General features: G+C 42.6%; 1 protein-coding gene across 2 annotated transcripts; it reads right to left on the reverse strand.

Moving 5' to 3' along the window:
• Nucleotides 1–3,061: 3,061 nt before the first annotated feature.
• On the reverse strand, nt 3,062–20,616 carry r3hdm4 (R3H domain containing 4). 2 transcript variants are annotated; one of them, XM_086004813.1, is made up of 8 exons: nt 20,462–20,616; nt 15,574–15,728; nt 12,296–12,414; nt 10,168–10,291; nt 8,325–8,410; nt 6,928–7,013; nt 6,423–6,478; nt 3,062–6,318 (listed from the first exon to the last, which is right to left on the reverse strand). In XM_086004813.1, exons 1-8 carry the CDS (start codon nt 20,515–20,517, stop codon nt 6,215–6,217), a joined length of 786 nt encoding a protein of 261 aa, XP_085860939.1. In that variant the 5' UTR covers nt 20,518–20,616; the 3' UTR covers nt 3,062–6,214. The 2 variants fall into 2 exon arrangements, with proteins under 2 accessions (XP_085860939.1, XP_085860940.1); XM_086004814.1 differs by lacking the exon at nt 6,423–6,478.
• Between the last annotated feature and the right edge of the window lie 738 nt (nt 20,617–21,354).

The following is a 21,354-nucleotide window of genomic DNA, read 5'->3' on the forward strand; positions in this document are numbered from 1 at the left end:
AAAATAAAACAGAAAAGGTGACCCAACCGTGGCTAACAAGGGAAATTAGGGATAGCATAAGGTCCAAGGAGAGGACATATAAATTGGCCAGAAAAAGCAATAATCCTGAGGATTGGGAGCAGTTTAGGATTCAACAAAGGAGGACAAAGGGATTAATTAAGAAAGGGAAAATAGAATATGAGAGTAAGCTTGCAGAGAACATAAAAACTGACTGTAAAAGCTTTTATAGATATGTGAAGAGAAAAAGATTGGTGAAGTCAAGCGTAGGTCCCTTGCAGTCAGAATCGGGGGAATTTATAATGGGGAACAAAGAAATGGCAGACCAACTAAATACATATTTTGGTTCTGTCTTCACAAAGGAGGACACAAATAACCTCCCAGAGATGCCGGGGAACATAGGGTCTGATGAAAGGGTGGAACTGAAAGAAATCAGTATTTGTAGGGAAATGGTGTTAGGAAAATTGATGGGACTGAAGGCCGATAAATCCCCAGGGCCTGATAATCTACATCCCAGGGTAGTTAAGGAAGTGGCCCTAGAAATAGTAGATGCATTGCTGGTCATCTTCCAGAACTCGATAGACTCTGGAACGGTACCCATGGATTGGCGGGTAGCTAATGTTACCCCACTATTCAAAAAAGATGGTAGAGAAAAGGCGGGGAATTATAGACCGGTAAGCTTGACATCGGTAGTGGGGAAAATGCTAGAGTCCATTATAAAAGATGTACTAGCAGAGCACTTGGAAAGCAGCGACTGGATCGGACAAAGTCAACAGGGATTTACAAAAGGTAAATCATGCTTGACTAATCTACTGGAATTTTTTGAGGATGTAACTCGTAAAATAGATAAGGGAGAACCAGTGGATGTGGTGTATTTGGACTTTCAGAAGGCTTTCGATAAGGTCCCGCATAAGAGATTAGCGTGCAAAATTAAGGCACATGGGATTGGGGGCAAGGTATTGACTTGGATAGAGAACTGGTTGGCGGAGAGAAAGCAAAGAGTTGGAATAAACGGGTCATTTTCTGAGTGGCAGGCAGTGACTAGTGGGGTACCGCAAGGATTGGTCCTAGGACCCCAGCTGTTCACAATATATATTAATGATCTGGACGAGGGAATTGGATGTAATATATCCAAATTTGCAGACGACACAAAGCTGGGGGGGAGGATATGCTGTGAGGAGGATGTCGTGAAACTCTAGCACGATTTGGACAGGTTGGGTGATTGGGTAGAAACATGGCAAATGCACTATAATGTGGATAAATGTGAGGTTATCCACTTTGGTGGCAAAAACAGGAAGGCAGATTATTATTTGAATGGTAATAGATTGGGAGAAGGGGAAGTGCAAAGAGACCTGGGTGTTCTTGTACACCAGTCGCTGAAGGTAAGCATGCAGGTGCAGCAGGCGGTTAAGAAGGCAAATGGTATGTTGGCCTTCGTAGCAAGAGGGTTCGAGTACAAGAACAAGGATGTCTTGCTGCAGTTGTACAGGGCCTTGGTGAGACCACACCTTGAGTATTGTGTGCAGTTTTGGTCGCCTTACCTGAGGAAGGACGTTCTTGCCATGGAAGGAGTGCAGCGAAGATTCACCAGGCTGATACCTGGGATGGCAGGAATGACGTATGAGGAGAGATTGTGTCGATTGGGCTTATACTCACTGGAGTTTAGAAGATTGAGAGGGGATCTCATCGAAACCTATAAAATTCTGTCAGGCCTGGACAAACTAGATGCAGGAAGGATGTTTCTGATGGCCAGGGAGTCCAGAACCAGGGGTCATAGTCTAAAGGATAAGGAGTAAGCCATTTAGGACTGAAATGAGGAGGAATTTCTTCACCCAGAGAGTGGTGAACCTGCGGAATTCTCTGCCACAGAGGGCAGTGGAGGCCAGTTCATTAAGTATATTCAAGAAAGAGTTGGATATATTTCTTCAGGCTAAAGGGATCAAGGGATATGGGGAGAAGGCAGGGACCGGGTACTGAATTTGGATGATCAGCCATGATCTCATTGAATGGCGGAGCAGGCTCGAAGGGCCGAATGGCCTACTCCTGCTCCTATCTTCTATGTATCTATGTAATCCCTCACAGTTGAGTGTCGAAGGTCTTTGTGAGATCAAAGAAGGCCATGTAAAGCGGTTGGTGCTGTTCCCTACATTTCTCTTGTAATTGATGTGCGGTGAAGATCATGTCCATTGTGCCTCTCAGTGGGCGGAATCCGCATTGCGACTCTGGGAGGAGCTCTTCGGCCACTGGGAGAAGGCGATTGAGGAGGATTCTTGCGATGACTTTCCTTGTGGCAGACAGCAGGGAAACTCCTCTGTAATTACCGCAATTGGACTTGTCACCTTTCTTGAAGATGGTCACAATTACGGCCTCTCAGATCCTCTGGCATGCTCTCCTCCTTCCAGATAAGAGAAATGAGTTCGCACCAGTAGTGCTTCTCTGCTATGCTTTAGTGCCTCGGTGGGGATTCCATCTGCTCCTGAGACCTTGTTGTTGTTCAGTTGTCGGATGGCTTTTTCAACCTCATGCCGGGCTGGGGTTGTACCGAGATGGTGGCGGGTAGCATGCTGCGGGATGGAGTTGAGAACACTCACATCGAAGACAGAGTCACAGTTAAGGAGATCTTCCAAGTGCTCCTTCCAGTGGGCACTGACTGCCTCTCTGTCCTTGATGAGTACCTTTCCCTTCTTGGCCCGCAGTGGGGTAGGGCCTTGGGTGCTTGGGCTCTAGATGGTCTTGACTGCGCTAAAAAATCCACGCATATCATGGTTGTCGGCTAGCTGCTGGATCTCCTGCGCTTTCTCCACCCACCATCTGTTCTTTAGCTTAAGGAAAGCATAGCCCACACTGCAGGCCGCATCTGTTGGCTACTGCGCACGCGCAGATGGGGAAGCAGGAACACGGCTCCGGTATACTGCTCGTGTGCGCATAAGGCCACAAAAATGTTCGTGCAGATAATCGATATGGGGTCAGATGAGATGGCAAAGATAGGTGGGTTGAGACAATCAATTGTGAGAATTTCCCTTTTTGGGACCTATTATTCCAAATGATTTGACGTTGACCTGTATTAGTAGCAGTGATTAAACTTTATTCAGCACAAGCAAGGATCTATATAATTACAGTATCTTAACAGCAGTTTACAAGGCATAATGAACATTTACACTACCCCGTTATGCCTTGGGTAAAAGAAAGTTGTCTACACACTCAGGCTTATGCCCCTGGCCTGTCTCCACCTCTGAGTGTCTCCCTGAATTTACCGAGCTCTATACTCCAATCTTCTACCCTTAAGCACTGCTGGGCTCCCCTTATACAATTACTTTCAATTCAAGCCTATGGAGCTTCCCTGGACCTATCACTGCTTGATACTTAACCTTCCTTTCTTTCTCCATAGGGTCTCTGTCACCTGACCATATCCAGTCCTTCCTCTTTTGTATCTTTCCACAGCAGTTAAACTATTTCAAGAACCATGGTGACATATAGGCATCGTCCCTATCTGTCTGGTTGCTATGTCGTTATTAGCCTTGTTGCTATGGTTGAGCAGTTCCCAGCCCGTTTCCAAGGTCCTGCTGCAATATTTCAATGTACCATTGTTCAGTTATATGTACTATATTTTAAAATGGTTGCTTTTTATAATTTCTCATCTACAGTTCTGCTAAGCCAATTATAATTGTCTATACAATAAGCAAAAAGACTAATCTTAAACAATGAATTTAGAGACAAGGATTTTGAATTTACTTTCACCTTTCACCCATTATACTGGGTTTTTTTATAACCAGAATGACACAATCACTAACGCTTCTGTTGGTTCACCACCTGTACTTTTATCAGAAACTTACTGAAGTAAAAGCTAACCAGCATTGTGCTGGGAAACATTTTTTGATTAAATAAATAAAGTCTTTCCACGAGATTTTTCATTACTGTGTTGATCTGTTGGATTAATGTGGAGGTGGACACCAGATAATGATCAGGATTTAACCATGACAGATTCTTTCTTCTCCCCAGCCCCAATAATAATGAAGCAGCCTATGCAAGCCTAGAAGCAGAACTTGGATAACATCCAGATTTGGACCAACAAGTAATGACCATCTCAACTTCACATTTTCTTATCTCACCAAGTAATCAGTTTTGGGCTTAATATTTCTGCATTACAACAGATTGAACAGAGATTACAATTTAATAACTCGGAATAAACTAGAAATGTGGAGATTGTTTTTGCAGAAAATTATGGTAAACTTGTGTACTCTGAAGGCTGCAAGAGGGGAATTCAGTAACCAACAGGAGAATGATTTTGATAATTGATGCTGCATTTTGCCACTCATTTGATAGTTTAAAAAAGTATTCATTTTTAAATGTTCATGAAACAAATTGACAATCTGTAGGATATTAGCGTGGGCTAGATGTTAGGAGTCAGTCAGCACTGATATCTTTCAAAGTCAAAGCTGCTGCAGTTTTTTTTGCTAAATCGAATGTGGGCGAGGTGAGTAGGCAAAAGCGAGCTAGCTTCTCTCAGAACAAAACAATGAACAAGGAAGCGATAAAATGTAATTCTAAAATCTAATTGAATTTTCTCAGTTAAAGATGTGATACTTCTCTGCAAAACAGTATGTTGTGTGCCTGTTAATTGAGAAAAACCAACCAAAGAAATCAGGTCAATCATCTCATTGCAGCTTGTGGGATGTTGCTAGGGCACTTCCCTACATAAATCACTGAACTTCAACTGCTGCTCCGGCTGACAATGACCAACTCCATACAAATCAGGAAATTGAACCTGGGACTTTCCTGGTCTGCATAGCTCACACCAGGTAAAGCATTTACCCATTGAGCCAGTGGGAGAGTAACAGCTTTTAGGGAGACAGCAAGTGCCTGGCTCTGCGACTGAATTTATTTATGCCGAGCAGAGAGAACAGTGATGAGAAAACAAAAAGTGAAAGGGAAATGCTATAGAACTTTTTAAAAAAGAAACCAAGGTTTGATATCCAATTCAAGCTTCAACTATAATTTTGTCAAACTTTGTTTATTAAACAGCACTCCATTAAACAAGACATAGCACTTTAAAAAAACTGAAATCCCTGGTGACTAAGCTCACACCACATGTTGTGTTAAAGTGAAGTAAATGTACCAGAGAAGTAACACCATACAACACTATCCATATAACGCTGTCCACAAAGCACCATCCATGTAATGCTATCCAAATCTAAGTTTGATTTTTTACCTCCTTATTAAAGATATACACACAAAACTAATCGACTCTTAATTTGGGTAATACTTACTCAAGTAAAACTTTTAAAACAAATATCTCATGCAGAAAATATTACAATTTCAATTTCAATTTATTAATGTTCCGCAATACCTAATATTTTACCTATAGATATGCACAGCCAAACTCACTTTACAACATTTAAAAATAAGTTTTCCAGCAACCCAATGTCTTGGGGATAAAATACACCACATGGCGTGGTTCTTTAGCTACACACACCAGGAGCATTCCAATTTACATCCCTGGTCCATGCTAAGTTAACTGATCTGAAGCCAGGGCAGCAAATGAGGACACTATAATTCCCTCCCTGTGCCGCTCCTGACTCCTATATGAGGACTCTTCCTGGAGTACATGTTGGGTGAGAGGCTTGGTCGTGATATCTCACTGCCAACACTCACTCATTCCAGACTCGCACATGAAGAATACCACTTGAGATAAAAACCCGAGGATTGCTGGTAGCTCTGGAACCCCCCCCCCCCCCAGTATGAGGCAGCTCCCACAGGAGAGGCATGGTGAAAATTGGACGGGGAAAAAAAAAGAGGGGAAGTAACCTTTTTAAAAAAAAAAGTGGATTGGAAGTTTTCATAAATAAGTCTCATCAGAATAGCCATAGCCATAACCATACATACATATCACATAAACCTGTCTGCAGAAAACATTTAATTTCATATCAATTCTGAATGCACCAGAAAGCTTTAGAAAAATGAAAAAGTGAGGCACAATATATTTTTGATGAATCTTCAAAAACTGGACAATACATTCAAAGTGTAAGTATTTAAGCATATCATCAACAAATCACTAACTTTATATCCAGAAATCATGGCCTTTGCTTTTAGTTCCTTATTATGTTGTGACTGAGCAGCAGAGAGAACATTTTACATCAGGGTCTTTTGGCTGCTGCTGATTAGGTTCGTACAACATTTACAAATCTGATGGAATTAGGGGGGCACAGATTTCACATAATCAACTATGCTGTTCTAGGTAGGCGGATAACAGGGGTACTGGGGGCAGAAAGTCAGTGCCTTTGTTGCTTACTTCCGTCTGCCGTTTTCCATTGCAGTCAGAACCTGTAAAGATTACACAAAGAAAGTTGGTTAAATAGTATGTCAGGCTCAACAATATGCCAATTACAGAGCCAAATTAACAAAACCTCGTCGTAAAACTCACTTACTTTGCGAGACGAGATCCAGATACTGACAAAGAGCATGAAGTAACAACCTCTCATAGCTGAAACAGGAGCACAAGTGAGTGGTCAACAGTTCCTGGCTCGCAAATCAGAAAAATCAGGTTTACCCAACACTGCAAAGCTGAGATTATCAAAATACAGCTCGGAGTGTTCTTTGCAAACAAAATCACAGCTGAACCCTCAGCCACCAAGTGCTCCTTCCTGGTCACCCCCCTCCCCTTAGGTGAAATTCCACTATTGATTTTAGTCACTTTTGATGTCTAAACATTTTTGACCTATGGCAAAACTAAGTAAAATAAGGTGGTGTAAATACAACATTCGATAAATTTTCACAACAGTTCAAACCATCTTTATTCTTTTTCCAACATTAGCTCATAAAATATTTCACCATTTTTAGCACAAGGTAAAAAAAAAGTTGGTTTTTCCCTGTTGCACAGCAAGAAGGCATTAAAAAAATTGTAACATACTGCTTTCAAGAAATGGAGGTTACCTGTTTTCCAGCATTGCTTTGTACACAGACTGTGGCTTTATGGCAAAGAATCCAGTCAGCTCCTCTTCCAGAAACTCCAGGGTACCCTGAATGAAGGAAAGTCCAAAACTATGCTCATCACAAAATCAGAATTGAATCATGTCCTGGCCAATATTTTTCCCTCAACATCACTAAAAAACAGATTATCTGGTCTTTATCTCATTGTTGTATGTGGGACCTTGCTGTGTGCAAATTGGCTGTCGCGTTTCCTACATTACAACAGTGATTTCACTTCAGAAGTACTTCATTAACTGTAAAGTGCTTTGGGGCGTCCTGAGGACGTGAAAGGCACTATATAAATGCAAGTCTTTCTTTATTCTTTTCATTTGTAATTTAATCATTTATTGGGTGAACGTGCTTCTAATCACCCATCTACTTTGCTTTTAGTGTAACTATGATGTGTAAGCAGTGCACATTTATTTCATTACAATGTGCACAGGTGCTCATTTCTCTATCTGTGGTGGGCGAGAGACATGGATTTATTTATCTATCCAAGGTGAGTTAGTAGCACAGATTTAATAATCTACCAATGGGGTGAAAAGCACACTATGTACGCAATTCGATTTTAATTTATATCCATGAACTATGCCATAGGATATCCACTAGCAATTTTATGAATATATGGATGTTTTTACGTTACATCTTTTGCCACTGATGACCAATAACATAATACCCATCTCATCAGCACCCTCTGTCTAGAACATCCGTGGAAGAGATCCTTCCCACTCAATTTATGACTCGTATCACTGTTCCACTTTAAGCGCCGTTGAATAGGCTGTCAACACCATTAGAGAGAGTTCTATGCTGTTGTTTCAGGTCTCTCACATACAGAAATGAGTCAGCCCAAATTATACAGCCGGCACAAAGAATTTTTGTCCCATCAGCTTGGGAACGCAGGTCCCAGAAAGGAGGTCTGTGTGCTAACCGACTGCATCACACGGCAAGGTCAGAACGGTGTAATTTTTAGGGTGCATTCTGTATACTTGCTATACCCTCCAAAATATTATACAGAGACGTTGCGTTTATGATGGCACCACTGAAATTGAGAGAAGTGTAGTATCAAGGAACATTAGTGTGTGTTCTATATACCCGTAGCACAAAATGTTACCCATTATTTGTGTGTGTTGACGTGCATTTTTGAAAATTGTACCCTGAAGATCACTGGTAGATGGAATCACTGCACGTGATCCCTGAAACACTGGTAAAAATCGCGGAATCTGCTAAGAGCATAATTTGACGTGTTGAGTCACCTTAAACTAGTGCCTTGCACATAGTGCTCTGGCAGTTACTGCTTTAGTATGTTTTTATAAAACTACACGAGCTCTAAACTGACTAAACAAAGTCCCTGCAGTGCTAACCATGGGGATCTGACGTCGTCTTAAAGTAATGCGCAGTCTTCGGTCAATCCGCTGAAAACACTCCTTTCCTGTGTAGCCCGAGTGCTCTGCAAGAAATCATAATTAGAAAATATGAAATAAAAACAAATCATGCCTTTTACTCAGTTCCCTGTGTAATCCTGTGCATGATACGTACCGTATGGAAACAATCTTCTGAAGCAGTCAACAGCAGAAACATTTCAATTATTTTGAATGTTCAATGTCCAGTAACAGCTATATTCAAATGCACCAGTAAGATTTCTTGAAAAGGGGCCTCAAATAAAAACTTCTGCTACAAATTTTAACTCAATTCACTGCTGTTAAAACCCAAGAGAAATTGAAACGATATTGCACATATTAGCCCATTACCAACATTCCTGCTAAGCTGCGCGGCCACTTACCGGCTTTAAAATGGGAATAGCCGGGCATGCGCGGAAAATTAAATGGCCCGCGCACCAAAAAAATTACAGGGAACACTGCCCATCAGTCTGAGAAAAATTGTGGGGAAGTTATTAGAATCTGTCATTGGGGCAGAGTGACTGAGTACTTGGACAAATTGGAGCTGATCAGCTCAAGTTAGCATGGATTTGTGAAGGGTAAGTCATGTCTGACTAATTTAGTTGATTTTTTGAGGAAGTCACCAACATGGTGGATAGGGGAATGTCTATGAATGTTGTCTATACGCACTTCCAGAAGGCATTTGATAAGGTTCCGCACAAGAGATTATTAGCAAAAATGAAAGGTCTCAAAATTTTAGGCAGCCTTGCGACATGGGTTAGCAATTGGTTAGGAGACAGAGTGTAGGTATAAAGGGTACGTACTCTGATTGGCAGGATGTGACAAGTGATGTTCCCCAGGGATCTGTACTGGGGTCTCAGCTTTTCACTATATTTATCAGTGACACAGATGAAGGAATAGTAAGTCGTATATCCAAGTTTGCAGATGACACTAAGTTGTGAGGCATGGCAAGTCGTGTAGATAGGAGGAGGAAGTTACAAAGGGACATAGATAGATTACGTGAGTGGGCAAAACTGACAAATTAATTCAATGTGAGGAAGTGTGAGGTCATCCACTTTAGATCCAAGAAAGACAAATCGGGGTATTTTCTAAATGGTGAGAAACTAGGAACTGTGGAGGAGTAAAGCGATTTGGGTGACCATGCACAGAAATCACATAGTGCACAGGTTGGATATTATCTTAAGCGGGCTGGAATACAAAGATGAGGAAGTTAGATTTCAGTTTTATAGAGCCTTGGTCAGACCCCATCTGGAGTACTGCACTGAGTTCTGGGCATCGCATCTCAGGAAGAATATATTGGACTTGGAGGGGGTGTAGCACAGATTCACCAGTATAATACTGGGGCTTAAAGGGTTAAATTATGAGGTTGAATAAACTTGGCTTGTAATCCCTTGAGTATAGAAGATTGAGGGGTGATCTAATCGAGGTGTTTAAAATGATAAAGGAATCGATAGGATGGATAAAGAGAAACTATTTCTTCTGGTGAGGGAAATCCAGAACGAGGGGCCCTATTCTTAAAATTAGAGCCGGGGATTCAGGAATGAAATCAGGAAGCACATCTTCACACAAAGAGTAGTAGAAATCTGGAACGCCCTCTCTGCCGAAAGGCTGTGGATGCTGGGTCAATTGAAACATTCAGACTAAGATCGATACATTTCTGTTAGGTAAGGGTATCAAGGGATACGGAACAAAGGCGGGTAAATGGAGTTGAGGTACAGATCAGCCATGAAATAACTGAATGGTGGTATAGGCTCGAGGGGCTGAATGGCCTACTCCTGTTCCTATGTCCCTAAAGATGATTTCTTACCCCCTCTTTTGTCCTGTGAATTCGAGTGCACCTTTCCTTTGCTCTTCTTCTTCGCTTCTTCCTCCAGATAATGTAGAAACTTTTCTTGCTCCTCACCAGAACGGTTCATGAAATCATTCCAGATCTGAAAAATAGAATTTAGTCACTATCGCTGAATGATACATCTATAGGGTGCATGATGCAGCAATAACTGTCTAACGGGTCAGTCAGTAATAAAAGGTGGCCATTTCTAGTGTCAATTTGACATAGTCATTACCCAGCAAGTTGTAATTTTCTACGCAAGGGCTATTTGGCTCTTAGCTAACAGTTTAATAAAATCTGTGCTCCCAGGAGGTGATCCCGTCAGGTTATTACAAGATCCTGTATCTGAGTATTTCTTCAAGCGCTATTTTTTACTTTTTGCTCTAGTGTTGGAGCACTTCTTCGCAACCACAGCACAAGTCACTTACTTCAGGAGGAGAATGGAACATGAGAGGAAGCACCAAAAATGACTTCCTAATTACTAGTACTGACTCTGGTCCAAGGGCAAGCCCTTCATCTCCTCAGCCCTATGCTCACATGGTGATACCCTGGAGGCACTGGGAAAGTGTAAACTGGTTGAGATCATGACTCACTATGTGGTTAACTAAAACAACACATTTGAATGGCAGTGATCTCGGAATCAGGCAGAAGGTGAGGTAGTGCACAAATATTTGTTAATTAGAACTGATGACATGTGTAACAGAAGCAGATGGCATTCCTGCTGTCTCTGTAGTTAAGATACGGGCAGCCCACTGCACTGCAAACATTACTGTTCTAAAATGTAGCAAAGAGCAGGTGGATGAGTAAACTGGGCTTTCCAAGTTGCATAGTTAGGCAAATCAGGAATGTAAAAATAAACATATCAAAAATTGTGAATTAAGATAAGGCCTCAGCATTGCATAGCCATACAAGCAGCTATCTGGACCATGTAACGAGTGGCACTGCCTGGAATTTTATTGTGCAGTACCAAAGATATCACTTCATAGTTTGAATATATTTTCCAATGTCCAATTACTGCTCTTTCTTCAACTATGTTGAGCGATTGCTGCAATTGCAAAATAAAACTGTGCTTAGGTTTTTGTAAAATGACGCTACACAATCTACCAAGTTACCAAGCACAAGAAATGTTGTTGTGTATCTAATGAAGATGCATTCACCTTCCTCGTATTTCCACCCTCTCCCCAGCAGATGAGTAACAATTCAAAGAAATCTACGTACTGGTTACCATCCCTCCGGAACAGACTGAGCAGTAAATTCACATTACACTGTTGCACGATGCCAGAGTTACACACATTTCCAGGAATTTCACTAAGGGCTGTGACTATGTAACATTTTGATACACAATACCTGTTTACTTAAGAAAAGGAGTATGGGCAGGATCACTGGTTTGCCATTTTCATACAAGAATGGACAGAATTGATGAGGAGAATCCCCAAAATACAAAATCCCAGAATCCACTATGAATGAAATTTGATTTTTTTTAAATTTGTTTGTGGGATGTGGGCGTCGCTGGCAAGGCCAGCATTTATTGCCCATCCCTAATTGCCCTTGAGAAGGTGGTGGTGAGCCGCCTTCTTGAACCGCTGCAGTCCGTGTGGTGACAACTGAGTGACTTGCTAGGCCATTTCAGAGGGCAGTTAAGAGTCAACCACATTGCTGTGGGTTTGGAGTCACATATAGGCCAGACCAGGTAAGGACAGCAGATTTCCTTCCCTAAAGGACATTAGTGAATCAGATGGGTTTTTACGACAATCCGATAGTTTCATGGTCACCATTACTGATACTAGTTTTTTATTCCAGATTTATTTAATTAACTGAATTTAAATTCCCCAGTTGCCGTGGTGGGATTTGAACTCACGTCTCTGGATCATTAGTCCAGGCCTATGGTTTAGTCACCATAAACCAATGGCCCTGAGTATAAACAGAGGAATCACAGAATGTGATCTCCAGAAAACCGGTTAAAAGAAAAACACGGAATCCCATGGTAATAAACAGAATCTGATTTATTCAATCAACATAAATTAGTGATCCTGATTATAGATCATTTTAATCAAGGTGCACATTAGTAAAGCTCTAACTCACGAGTCAAGTTAATAAACTAGAATACCTCAATATAGTCATCATTACTACAAGCTTCTGTGAAAATTGTAGGGGAGGCAGGGTCTGCCTGGTCTCCTTCATCCTTGGTGCATTCATCTTTCTCCACGAGGTTCATCAAGTAGTGAGCTAAACAAAAAAAAAGGAATCAAAGTGCAATTTACTTTTCATATGCTGTAGATACAGAAATACTAGCACTTAGCAAAGTTTGTTACTTTATAATCACGAGGTAATTGCACTGAAACAGTGACACTGTACTTCACTGCATCCTATTCTGCTCCACAGAATTTGCAATTGACCATAACCAATCATGTACACCCGGAGATTGCCAGCTTTTGTCCAATCCAAAAATCAGACAGGGCAGCACTCTAATCAGGGGCTGCGACTTACACAAGAAATCATTGGATTAAAGAATAAGGCTATAAGTATGTGCATCACAAATTTTGGGTCTACACTGGTATTCTCATGGATTCAGTGTTACTGTCTCTGCCATAAGTGGACCCGGCGTCCGCTACATATAGGAGTTTCCCTTTATGGCCCAATATCTAGTCATACAATAGTGTGACTGGGGACACATCACAATGAAAAACCATTTGTTACCTGAGCTACATAGTGTAATCTCGCACATACCCCCGCATGCATTTCTCCTATTTTCTGAAAGGTGGACCAATGGAACTTTAGTGAAATTAGGTCTATTATAAATCAACAAGTGATTTATTTTATAGTGTGCAAATGAACTAACAATTACAATGAATTACATATTTGATAATGCTCATTGTAACATAGAAGTAAAGTATGCCACACGCTATTGGGCTAAATAGATATTTCTGACTAGTGTTCTCCCTGAATCTAGTTGGCACTACATTTAAAGAAAGAGCTTTTTCCAACTGGGTCTGACTTCCTTACCTGTCAGACTGACTGTAGACCATGTTTCTGAACTAGATACCCACCCCCACTGGCGCACTGTGTCTGCAGTATGTATTATCTACAAGATGCACTGCAGCAACTCATCAAGCTTGCTCCAGGGGCACCTCCCTCCCCTGCGAGCTCTTCTACCTTGATGGACAACAGCAGCAATGTCATGGGAATAACAGCACTTTAAAGTTCCCTTCACTCACACACCATCCTGACTTGGACATATATCACCGTTCCTTCATTGTCACTGGGCCAAAATCCTGGAATTCCTTTCCAACACCATTGTGGGAGCACCATCACAAGGGCTGCAGCGATTCAAGCAGAGGGACCCATCATCAGCTTCTCAGGACAACTTAGGATGGGCCATAAATCAGGCCTTGCCAGTGTGAACCGCATCCCGAGAACAAAAAGAAATGGACAGGGAGGCAAAGGCTTGACCTCTGGCCCTCTGCCAGCTCTCTATGTTTAGGAACTGGCCAGTTGAGCTGCCAATCAAACCGGCTTCCACCCTCCTAAGTGTGAGCTTCTATGCCTAACCTTAACACTGTGCTCACATGAATTAAGCCATTCTGATATCATATGTGTGAATATCACTAGAAGGTGTGGAATGTTTTAATGACACCCCCACCCCACTGTCTTAAATGTATGTGGCTGACAGTTTAAGTGCTTGTCCCATTTCCTTTTGGAAGCGCTTGTTAAAATATCTAGCCTTCCTATATTCCTGCATCTCCAGTCTTTACTCTCTGTCAAATTAAACAAAGATTCTGGACCTATCCTAAATCTGACATCATATCAAAATCCCTTCCATGCCAAACAGTAAAACATTTTTATAATGGGTGATGTGGGTGCGCTTGTGAGCACGGTCAGCATCTTTTTAAATGCAACAATCACAGAACGGACTTCTGCTGTAATGCTGCAAGATTTACAATTGTTAAAATTGCTGATTCAAAACCAGATGGGAGATCACATTAATTGTAGAAAAGCTCTCAACACAAACCAGCCAGAAATAGCAGGGTGTGGTCATCAGGGCCAGCACCCTCAGTACTGTTCAGGACTTGCTTAGGTCAGGTTGGGCAATGATTAGACATTAACACATCACTGCTCTAAAAGCTGGAGAACACAAACTGAAGTTGAAATATAATTGCAGCAAAAAATTCTCAAAATGGGTTTCAAATAGTTGACAAGAATAAAACAAAAATAACTAAGAAGTCAGACATCTGCGATAACACCAAGATTTTTCAACAAAGATCTCCTTTTCCCCTGTAACTAAAAGATTCTAATTTTAAATCTATTTCAAATGTTAGTACAAAATGACATTGAACCATTTATGGTGGAAGTTATAAAAAACGTTTTTCCAGTTTTCTCCCCTACTTCCCTGTAGGTGTCTATTCTGGCTGGAGTATGGACCCTATCGGCATTGGCCATACTCCAATGCCTTGTTAAAAAGACAAGTGAGCATTGGCAGGTTTTCCACCACAGATGGCATTAACAGCTAAGCCCGATTCTGTTCTCAGCTAACAGGCACGAGCATTTTCCAGCAGGTCACTGGATACAATAAGGAGCAGGAACCACGGCTGATTTTCCCTTCTTGAACCTAGGGGAACTGAGGCCAATTGTAGTACTCAAGCCACTGCTCTAGCCGAGATCAGCTCACTCAGCACAGACCGCGAGTGAAGCTTGGGACCTAACTGCTCCGTTTGTCTTGGTGCACTTCTGACAGCACATTGCCGAGGGAGTGCTGCACTGTTGGAGGTACCATCTCGTGGATTAGACTTTAAACCGAGGCCCTGTCTGCTTGCTCAGCTGCACCATAAGATATTCTGAAGAGCAGGGGAGTTCTCTTGATGTCCTGACCAACATTGATCCCTCAACGAACACCACTAAACAGGTTAACTGGGCATTCATCTCAATTGTTATTTGTGGGACTTGCTGTGCACATATTGGCTGATCTGTTTGCCTACATAACATATGTGACTTCACGTCAAAAGTAATTGGTTGTAAAGTGCTTTGGAACATCCTGAGGTTGTGAAAGAGGCTATATAAATGCAAGCTCTTTCTTTTTATTGCCACATTGGCAAGTGAATTTACTCACTAAGCCATTAGGGAAGTTGAGTAAAACAACTTGCTCTTTTTTCCCCCCAATTGCAAGCACTAGAAACTAGTTACACCATCCAAAAGAGCCCAAGATCCCACACTGTCCAATTCAGTACAATTTGCTTTCTGAATAAATGATGATTAGACCACCAAAAAACGACACCAAACTAACCTTTAACTAAACAGTAATGAACCATATTTATAATTCAAACTGCCAGTCTTGCTTGTAACAGAAATGAGCATTATGGAAATTCTGCATTGTTAAAATCCATTTCTTACTGTTCTCAAGTCTCCTCAGACTTTTTCTTCCTTTTGCCCTGGGAATGAGATCAGAGTTGCGGATTGCTTGATTGATGTAGTATTGCTTGCGTTTTGCAGGTGATATACGCTTCGATGGAGAGTAATGTAGAGGAGGAAGGCAATCTTCAATCAAGCTGAGAATATATTAAACGAGATTAATTAGACCGATGCAGAATTATAATCAGCTTCACAATCTGCATTTACAAACAATGCAAGCAGCTCTGCAAGCACTGGATTCTCTGAAACGGAATTTGTGGAGACTAGTTCCTTCCTCCTGAAGGCACTGACTCTTTGCGGTTCCACGGGCACTGGCCACTTGCTGGTACCTCTTCTGAGGGACCATTCTTCATGGGCAAGCCTAGAAAGTGAGTGTGCTGCAGGCTATTTGATTGCAAGGGAAAACACAGCAACAAATTTGATGCTGTCCTCACCTGAAATCCATACATACACATATAGGTTCCTGCTCATGAATGAAAGTTGAAAAATAAAACCTAAAAACATGACCAAGTAATGCAGCACAAGCAAAAGGTGTCACTTGTTTCTTTCCTCCCAGTTGTAACTCCAGACAGGCATAGCCAAATAAATTCATATTAACCAGTGAGTGAATCAGAATCAGTCAATGAAATGAGCTGTCAGTTTTAGGGTTTGCATTCTGATGTGAAACAGACTGGATATAGTCCAAAGATAATAACCTTGAGACTCACCAACTGCTTACTGGAATTAAGCTTCAACTTCCTCATTCCTTTTGCTGCTCTAGTTTGTCTGAGATATGGGGAGGAACAGAGACCTTAATCAATATTGGTAAAGTATTTTATTAATTGGCTCCAAAGGTGTGAGATTTTTTGTGCTGCAAACACATTAAAAGTGTGACACATGTTACATGTATATATAGGCATAGAGTATAAAAGCAAGGAAGTTATGCTAAACCTTTATTAAAACACTGGTTAGGCCACAGCTGGAGCAGTGTGTCCAATTCTGGACACTACACTTTAGGAAGGATGTCAAGGCCTTAGAGATGGTGCAGAAGAGATTTACTCGAATGGAACCAGGGATGACGGACTTCAGTTATGTAAACAGACTGGAGAAGCTGGGGTTGTTCTCCTTAGAGCAGAGAAGGTTAAGAGGAGATTTGGTAGAGGTGTTCAAAATCATGAGAGTTTTGATAAAATAAGGAGAAACTGTTCTCAGTGGCAGAAGGCCCAGTAACCAGAGGACACAGAGAACATAATTTAAGATGACTGGCAAAAGGATCAGAGGTGAAACATTTGTTGTTTTACGCAGCGAGTTATGATGATCTGGAATGCACTGCCTGAAAGGGTGGTGAAAGCAGATTCAATAGTCACGTGCAAAACAGAATTGGATAAATACTTGAAGGGAAAAAATGTTTAAGGCAATGGGGAGAGAGCAGGGGAGTGGGACTAATTGGATAGCTCTACCAAAGAGCCAGCATGATGGGCCAAATGGTATGCTGCATCAGACTATGATACTATACTATGTGATACCTTCAATATATAATGTACAGATATATGTATACAATGGCACAGTTCCTTATAGTTCACTGGTGTAATAAGACATGAACTATACATGAAGAAGAACTACTTGCATTTATATAGTGCCTTTCACAACCTCAGGCTTTCACCAAGTGCTTCACATCAAAGATGTGCTTTTTGAGGTGTAGTCACAGTTGTTATGTAGGCAAACACAGCAACCAATTTGTGGTCATAAACCTAAATTAAGGAGCTACACTGCAGTGTCAGACTAGATTATGTGCTCAAGTCTCTGGAGTGCGGTTTGAACCCATGTCCTTTCGGCTCAGCCACGAGTGTTACCACTGATAGGAGGAACACATTTCAAGGTGCAAGACCAACAATATGAAATAAAGACACTCCTCCTTTAAACAGCAACGTCATCTGCTCACTCGCTTCTAATTACTTTTAGAATGGCTTTAGCACGTCACAGTTCTCAAAGAAACATCAATCACCAGAAGCCAACGATCCCCCACCACAGGATGTCTAGCCAAGAGCTGGAACACCAGCAAATAGTCATTATTTTTAAGAGAAAACCTTCCAATATGTACACTGCTTTTAATGTCAACAAATTCTGGTGAGGCACAGGGTGACTTTATTATACATACACTGTACACAGGCAACAGACACACGTCCAGAACAGCGACTGGAGCTTATTTTAGGACCAGGAAAGAGCCAATCAAGTGCTTTTGATAACATTGCAATGTAGAGGGCAGTTGCCAGGAATCAACAAACCGACTGACTCACAGAGACCATCAGTGCTGACTCTGTGTTCCTTCTGGTTGGCAAACTGTACAGTCCAAACAGTTAGTAAACACTAAATAAGGAAAAACTATTTCCAGTGGCAGAAGGGTCGGTAACCAGAGGACACAGATTTAAAGGTGATGGGCAAAAGAACCAGCAGTGACATGAGGAAACTTTTTTTTTTTTTTAACACAGTGAGTTGTTATGATCTGGAATCCCCTGCCTGAAAGGGTGGTGAAAGCAGATTCAACAGTAATATTCAAAAGAGAATTGGATAAGTACTTGAAGGGGGAAAAATTACAGGACTGTGGGTAAAGAGTGGGACTAATTGGATAGCTCTACCAAAGAGCCAGCACAGGCATGATGGGCCGAATGGCCTCCTGCGCTGCATCATGCTATAATTCTATGATAATGAAAGGATAGCAGCGCTGACCATAAAAAGAGAAGCACAATGGAGTGCACAACCCATGATAGATTGCAATATTATGGTATACCAGACAAAATGTTAATGTAATGAACTGAAGACCCTAATTAATAGAGTATGTATGGCTCTACCCCTTTTAACATGTCGAGTTGTAAGGCGAACATGTGTAAACAGAAGTATCTGAAACAGTTCCCAAGTTCTCTTGCACTGAGACACACACTACAGATAATTATTCATTTATCTCGATCACCTGGTGCATTATTGTTCTTGGCTGAATGCGGTACAGACCCAGGTCCTTCCACCTTTCTGACATCTATACAACATTCAGAAAAAAATCTTATTCTTGATTGCCTGGATGTGTTACAGAATGAACAAAAAATGTTCAAATACAACCAGCTGTATTTTTCCTCAGAGCAGCTCAGCTTGAGAAACGTTCAGAAAATTAGCACACTCAATGGAAACAAGCTGCCCTGGAAACTCATTCAGGTTCGACTCGCAATAAGCACCAACACAAGGATCTACACAAGACCCTGGATTCAGAGATAAAACAAATGTATTGAGAAACCACAAAATAACTGATGAAATGTCAACGACTTGAAACGTTAACTCTGTTTCTCTCTCCACAAATGTTGCTTGACCTGCTGAGCGTTTCCAGCATTTTGTTTTTATTTCAGATTTCCAACATCTGCAGTATTTTGCTTTAGTTTTAGATGGGATAAATCTACTGAACATCAACAGAATCCCCATATCCCTGTAAGTACCATGTGTACTGATACAGAGCTATATCCCTGTAAATGCCATGTACTGATACAGGGATCAAATCAGTACATGGCACTTACAGGTATAAAAGGAGTACAGGTATACGGGGAGTGCAAGTACTGTGTACTGATAGGAGCCCTGTAAGTGCCATGTATACAGTCCCAGTATCCATGTGAGTGCTGCACTTCTATGATTCCCCCAAGTGCCGTGTATACCCTCGGTAACATCATCTGAAAACACAGCGTCAGTTTCCACGTGTACGCTGATGACACCCAGCTCTACTTCACCACCACCTCTCTCGGCCCCACCACTGTATCTGGATTGTCAGGCTGCTTGACCAACATCCAGTGCTGGATGGGCGGAGTTTTCCTCCAACTAAATATCAGGAAGACCGAAGCCATTGTCTTCGGTCCCCGCTACAAACTCCGTTCCCTAGCCACCGACTCCATCCCTCTCCCTGGCAAATGCTTGAAGCTGAACTAGACTGTGTCGTATATGACTCAGATGAGTTTCCGACCACATATCCGCACCATCACTAAGACCGCCTATTTCCACATCCAGAACATCAGCCAACTCCGCCCCTGCCTCCGCTCTCCTACTGCTGAAACCCCTCATCCATGCCTTTGTTACCGCTAGACTTGACCATTCCAACGCACTACTGGCCAGCTTCCCGCATTCTACCCTACATAAACTTGAGGTCATCCAAAACTCAGCCGCCCCGTGTCCTAACTTGCGCCATGTCCCGTTCACCCATCACCCCCGTGCTCGCTAACCTACATTGGCTCCCGGTTAAGCAATGCCTCGATTTTAAAATTCTCATTCTTGTTTTCAAATCCCTCCATGGCCTCGCCCTATCTCTGTAGTCTCCACCTGCCCAACAACTCTCCGAGATATCTGCGCTCCTCCAATTCTGGCCTCTTGAGCAGCCCCGATTTCTTCAGTTGCCTAGGTCCTAAGCTCTGGAATTCCCTCCCTAAACCTCTCTGTTCTCCACCTCTCTTTCCTCCTTTAACACATTTCTTAAACCTCCCTCTTTGACCAAGCTGGTCATCTGTCCTAATATGTGGCTCGGTATCAAATTTTGTCTGATAACGCTCCTGTGAAGCGCCTTCGGACGTTTTAGTAAGTTAAAGGCGCTATATAAATACAAGTTGTTGTCCCCGGCAGTGCTGTGTATTGATGCAATCAATCCCTCTGCCTGGCGCCCAGCCCAACAAACACATCCATTGGTCCCGCCTGCTTCTCCCTCTGATTGGTGCAGCCGCACCATCAATCGTTCCCTGGGGAACCGTATCATCTTGTAATTGGTCCCCGAACTGTCAATCAAACAACAGGCCATCCTTCCTCACAGAAACCCTCTCCCACCGCTATTTTAAGAAATGAAGCTAAACTCGCGAGTGCAGGGGTTACTCACATGTACTCTTCCGAGTGCGTCCGCTCCGACACATCATTCCGGTTGGCTATCACCATCGTGATTTACGGGGCACGGAAAAGAGCACGGACAAACACTCGGGGCAGCGGTACGACCCGACGCGACCCGAGCCCCACCCTTTACGTCACACACCACGTGGCTCGGCGTCTGACGTCATCCGCTGCGGAACCTGGCGTCTCGGCCCACGTGACGCTGCGTGGGGGCCCTGGGACTGGCTCAAAGTGAACAGAATCAAAGTGAATAGGAGTGAAAGTGGTGTCTGCGCTTCAGGAGTGAGGCTCCTTCATTCTAGTGGGAAATGGAACCTGTTCGGACTCCAAAAAAGCTGCATATATTTAAAATGTATAGGCAATCCGCCTCAGTCATTTTGATCACAATCTTTGAACCAGGCATTAGGGCGGTTAGTCCTATGGCGGGAGGGTTTTACGGGCTCCCACAAGCTATACAAGGAGGGGGGGCCACCCACACCCACACCCACACCCACGGACGCAAATATCCCACTGGATGTCAACCCAGAATTTAGAGCCGGAGCTCCGACTCCACTTGCCGGGACTGTCTGGAGCGGGGTTCGAAACCCTACCCTGATCTGGCCCAGCGGCGGGGATCCTACCGTTATGACAAAGGCCCAATCCGATTAGCAACGTGAAATGGCAGCATTGGGCTCCAGTCACGGGGAGGGAAAAGGCGCAGGAAACGTATGGGTGTCACCTTTTGTGCGGAGTGGGCCTTTTGCGTAGCAGTAAGCATCCCCGCCGCTGGGCCAGAAGGAGTAGGGTTTTGAACCCCACTCCAGACAGTCCCGGCAAGTGGAGTCGGAGTTCCAACTTTAAATTCTGGGTGGACATCCAGCGGGATACTTGCGTCCGTGGGTGTTG

The sequence above is a fragment of the Somniosus microcephalus genome, chromosome 13 (assembly GCF_052327205.1).
Source record: "Somniosus microcephalus isolate GS21.2 chromosome 13, FLI_Smic_1.0, whole genome shotgun sequence".
NCBI classification, from domain to species: Eukaryota; Metazoa; Chordata; class Chondrichthyes; order Squaliformes; family Somniosidae; genus Somniosus; species Somniosus microcephalus.